The sequence below is a fragment of the Camelina sativa genome, chromosome 13, assembly GCF_000633955.1.
Source record: "Camelina sativa cultivar DH55 chromosome 13, Cs, whole genome shotgun sequence".
NCBI lineage: Eukaryota > Viridiplantae > Streptophyta > Magnoliopsida > Brassicales > Brassicaceae > Camelina > Camelina sativa.
In genome coordinates, this window is record NC_025697.1 from 11,231,017 (window position 1) to 11,235,621 (window position 4,605).

A 4,605-nucleotide genomic window follows, 5' to 3' on the forward strand; every position below is an offset into this window, starting at 1 on the left:
TTTTTATTTAATTTATATTGTCTTAATTCATGATCTCCAAAATTACAAAAAAAATATCCAAAAACAATGTAATCTAAATCCGTGCGTAGCACGGAATGACTACTAATGATAATATATATAAATAATGCAAACCAATCCATGTGATCCCATAAAAAAAATACAAAATTGTTACAATTTGTATATATTATTTTTATCTGTTAACAAAATTGAAATTTAATTTGGTATTAACGTCAGTAATTTCAGCAGTTGGGATATATCATATATCCATCTGGGTAAAGAAAAGAGAAAACTTGGTTTCCACACTAACATCATCACATGTCATTTGACCAGGGTTCTTGGTGTTGTTCATCTCGGTTACAGGCTCTACGACCGAAGGTATTCATTGGTTGGTTGTCTTTTTCACTTTTATGTTACTTTTCCTCGAACCTACGAAACATGTCTTTAGTGTATCGATCACGTACGTGATTTCACTTGGAGGTGAAAAGTGACTGCTCTAGCTTTCCAAAATTCCAACGATTTTAAAATCATCAAACTTTGAATGTTTCACAACTGTTTTGAAAGGTGGTCATTGATATTTTTTTACCAAGAAATTTGTAATGACTGTTTGACGCCATAAATATTTGAAAATCATCTTACAAACCTTGAACTCATGCAAACACTTGATAGTTTAAATATTAAAAACTATGTTTTTTTTGCAAAATATCTCCAATTCGCTATTTAGTAACTTTATCCTCTATCCTCGAAAAATGTTTTTTTCGGCAAATGCAGATTAATTTTATGAAATAAAAAATAACACGAAACCTAACCCTCATGCATAGTTTCTAAAATTTTTATTATCACGTACATCATATTTCTATAATTTAAAAATTCGATTTAAAATCTTCAACGCGAAGACTTTGATTTGATATTTTATTTAATTTTTTTTACAAACTTGATTCGATTTGAACCATATGGTGATTAAGATGATTTTTTTTTTGCCAACCACACATTAATTACAATATTACTCCGTGGTGGAAAGCTTAATCAGAAGGAAATAAGTTTACAAAAGCAGCTTATGAAAATTACAAGAACGAGAAATTTGACTTCACGAAATTGACATGTATTTTTCAAAATTGAAAGATAAAGTTATAAAAAATGCTACTTGGAGTTATTTTTCTTTTCAGAATAGCTAAAATGGTAAAATATATTATCAGTACTATGTTTTCTGATGTTAAAGAATAATTAACTAAAAAAAATTCTTCTTCTTTTCTTTAACGAAGTTGATTTGAGTCAATGATATGAACAAGAGAAAATTCCAAAAACTATCCTTTTAATTTCCTCGACAGTTCCTCGAACTAGTAAAACAAGTATAGTATAACATATAATCCACCAACGACGACTTTTAAAACTACTAAAAACAAGTGCAACAAAGATGTTCTATAAAAACTGAAATATTTCCTTATAACGTTATCACCATTCACCCAATTGGAGAGTGGATCCCATTTCATCCGTTTCCTAGGCAGGTACGTCTCAAAGTCTCAAAGTCTCCGGACCCAAAATGTCTTCTTACTTGTAGTACCAATATAAACTCCTCATTAGTTCCTTTGTTGAACTCTTGAACTAAGAAAAAAAAAAAAGAAGAAGAACTCTTCAGTTTGTTTTATTTACAAGAACTCTTAAGCTTACATCATCAGATTCCATTAAATTCGATTCTTATTCACCTGGACGAGGCTTTACCAGAAAGAAAAAAATGGGACGAGGACCGATGGCTTCAGATACAGATGATTTCTACACTTCTGGCCCATGCCATCTTACATCTATTGATTGGTAACATTTTTATTTATTTATTTAGTATAACTTCCTTTTAAAATAAATTGATCATAGAACAGTTCTATAACCAATATCGATGATACCTACTCATTTTTTAAAGTCAGTATCTATGCAGATTCTAAGTATAATTGATTGTTTCTTATTTGATTGTAAACAGGAACAATTCGCACCACCGAACCTCAGTGGTATCAAGTTTGGTAAATGGAGTGTACACATTAGAAAGGGACAGGCTTCTCAGCAGAAAAAAAAGGTACAGGTACAAGCTTGGCTTGCGTCATCCTCTGAAACCACTAGCAGAGCCTTGGTGGGAGTTTTTCAATTTTGAATGGATACAAAACCTGACCGATGATGACGGCTCCATTTACGGTGCCGTTTTCGAATACAAGAGCTACAACGTTTACCAAAATAGCCCACATGTAATGAAAGTTCCACACTACGTTATGGCCTTCCGCGGCACGGTTCTAAAAAAAAGGACTTTGAAGTTTGATTTGAAACTTGACCTCCAATGCATCTTTAACACCCTTCATCAAGGTGGCAGGTCTAGGCACGCGATTCAAGCAATTCGTAATATGGTGGACAAACATAGCCAACAAGATATCTGGCTCGCTGGACACTCTTTGGGAGCCGCACTAGTGTTGCTGGCTGGAAAGACCATGACAAGTGCTGGATTCTTCCTCGAAAGTTACATATTCAACCCACCTATCTCGTCTATTCCTCTAGAGCAGCTACCTGGAGGACGTTATCTTAAAGATGTGTTTCAAACCGCGAAGAGTGTCGTCAAAGGCACCATAGCCATGACCTTAACCCATCTACTGCAGGTAAATTGAAATCGTATTTAAGAGTCAAGATAACTGGTTCAATTAACTATGGGCAGTTCATTCATTATTAGTCACAGTTTCATTCATTTAATTTTAGAGTTGATTTTCTTACAAGAAACCGTTTGTCTTAAATTATTACAGGGTCAAGAAGAGTACAACACAAAAACAGCATCGTGGATACCTAATTTATATGTGAACCCAAAAGATCCAATCTGTGCAGGATATATTGATTATTTCAGACGCAGAGACTTCATGTCGGAGATCGGTGCAGGCCAAATAGAGAGATTTGGTGCTAGAAACTCAGTTAGAAGTATATTGGTCGGAATAATAAGAAGATCCCCCTCGGATTTGTCAAAAGAACCTCTTCACCTTCTTCTATCAGCAGATATGACTGTGAACAAGAACAAACCGACTACGTCTACGACAGCTCATGCGCTTCACCAGTGGTGGGAGAAAGACACGGCCATGAGGGAAAACTGGGAAAGCTGCTGCATTAGGCCTTACCATGACGGACAATTGACCCTAGAATTTTACTCGGTATTAGTTTTGCTGATCATACAAGTGGCAGCAGATGGAAATGTTGAGTTTCACCACCGTCTCAAACTATTTGTAAACCTTGTTCTAAATTTTTTATTAAAATTTTACTAGATATGCTATATTTAAATTCGATTTTCATACCAATTTGAGAAAACTTTACAGTTACTTTCCACCCAAATTCGAGAGTGGATCTTTTTTTTTTTTTTGATAATGAAAGTGGTAATATGTCTTAGCAACGACATTTCCACTATGGCCTACTGTTTTGTTTTTTTTTTCTTTTCACTTCAACGTATATTTGCATGTGATTTTTCGAATTTATATATAGAAAACATTTCATAATGATACAAAAAAAGAAAGAAAGAGATAATGTCCATATCTACTCGATCGATTTTATGGTCTAAATTGGTTGGATTTGATAGGAACAATTTGTACCACCGAACCTCATTGGTGTCATGTTTGGTGCAATGGAACGAGACAAGCAAAATAACCCGTCTTGTTGGTTCCGTCTCATTAGCATGGTGGGAGTGTTTCAACTTCACTTTATATATAAGAAACCCTAATTGACGCATCTGATGGCTCCATGCATATAACCCCAACTCGATAGTACCTCCATGCTACGTGAAACTTTCCTAAGTCTAATATTGATGATTTGAAACTTGATTTCTGTGTGTTATTCAAGAAATCCACTTTTTCTTTGTGGTACACGGAAAAATAACTGTCTGGATAGTTGGCCACTTTATAGGACTAGCTAGGAGCTACTGAGCTAGCCTGGCACTACGCACGAAAAAGACCATGTCAATGTCTGAATTTCTTCACGAGCCATCAACGTAAAAGAGAAAGAAACACAAGAGTATATATTCAATTATTGTTCCTCTTATAACAATTATTTGTTCTATCGCAGTGGTTAAACTGATCTTATTAGATATAAGCTTTACAGGTTCGAGCCCAGTTTGTTACAAAAACACAAAATCATAAATTCAAGTATGAAATTCAAATATTTTAAAACTCAATGTATGTTTCAGCATACCCAATAATCCAATGTATGAATCGAACATATTGTAATTGTCCAGATACGAAAAATCCATTTTTCCTCTGAGTTTCCCCATCCAGGGCTTACAAGTTACATCTTCAACCCACTTATCCCCTTGATTCCTCAAAAGCAGCTCGTTGAGAGTAACAATCTTAAATATGTGTCTGGACTCACCACGGATTTCTTCAAAGCCGGCATAGCCAAAATCCTAGACGTTGATGATGAGGTCGACTAGGTGAAATCGTGAGGTTGGCTACTGGATATAATCAGCTAGGCGTATGTTGTTCGGAGGAGAGAAAATTGGTCGCCGTCTTCTTCACGAGAGCCTGCATTAATATTTACCCAACGGCCTTTATGATGGTAAACAAGACTAGATCGTCGGATTTTTACAATGATCATGGGATTCATCAA

The 4,605-nt window shown here is 35.0% G+C and overlaps 1 protein-coding gene across 2 annotated transcripts; it reads left to right on the plus strand.

Moving 5' to 3' along the window:
* On the plus strand, nt 1,413-3,308 carry LOC104736436 (GDSL esterase/lipase At4g10955). 2 transcript variants are annotated; one of them, XM_010456414.1, is made up of 4 exons: nt 1,413-1,502; nt 1,720-1,806; nt 1,967-2,627; nt 2,769-3,308. In XM_010456414.1, exons 2-4 carry the CDS (start codon nt 1,730-1,732, stop codon nt 3,273-3,275), a joined length of 1,245 nt encoding a protein of 414 aa, XP_010454716.1. In that variant the 5' UTR covers nt 1,413-1,502; nt 1,720-1,729; the 3' UTR covers nt 3,276-3,308. The 2 variants fall into 2 exon arrangements, with proteins under 2 accessions (XP_010454716.1, XP_010454715.1); XM_010456413.1 differs by lacking the exon at nt 1,413-1,502 and having other exon boundaries at nt 1,509-1,806.

Excerpts from the sequence above, each read along its gene's own strand:
- LOC104736436 (XM_010456414.1), top strand. The coding sequence starts at position 1,730 with ATGGGACGAGGACCGATGGCTTCAGATACAGATGATTTCTACACTTCT. Across the intron at positions 1,807-1,966 it reads CATCTTACATCTATTGATTG|GAACAATTCGCACCACCGAA; the intron begins GTAACATTTTTA and ends GATTGTAAACAG. Across the intron at positions 2,628-2,768 it reads CCTTAACCCATCTACTGCAG|GGTCAAGAAGAGTACAACAC; the intron begins GTAAATTGAAAT and ends AAATTATTACAG.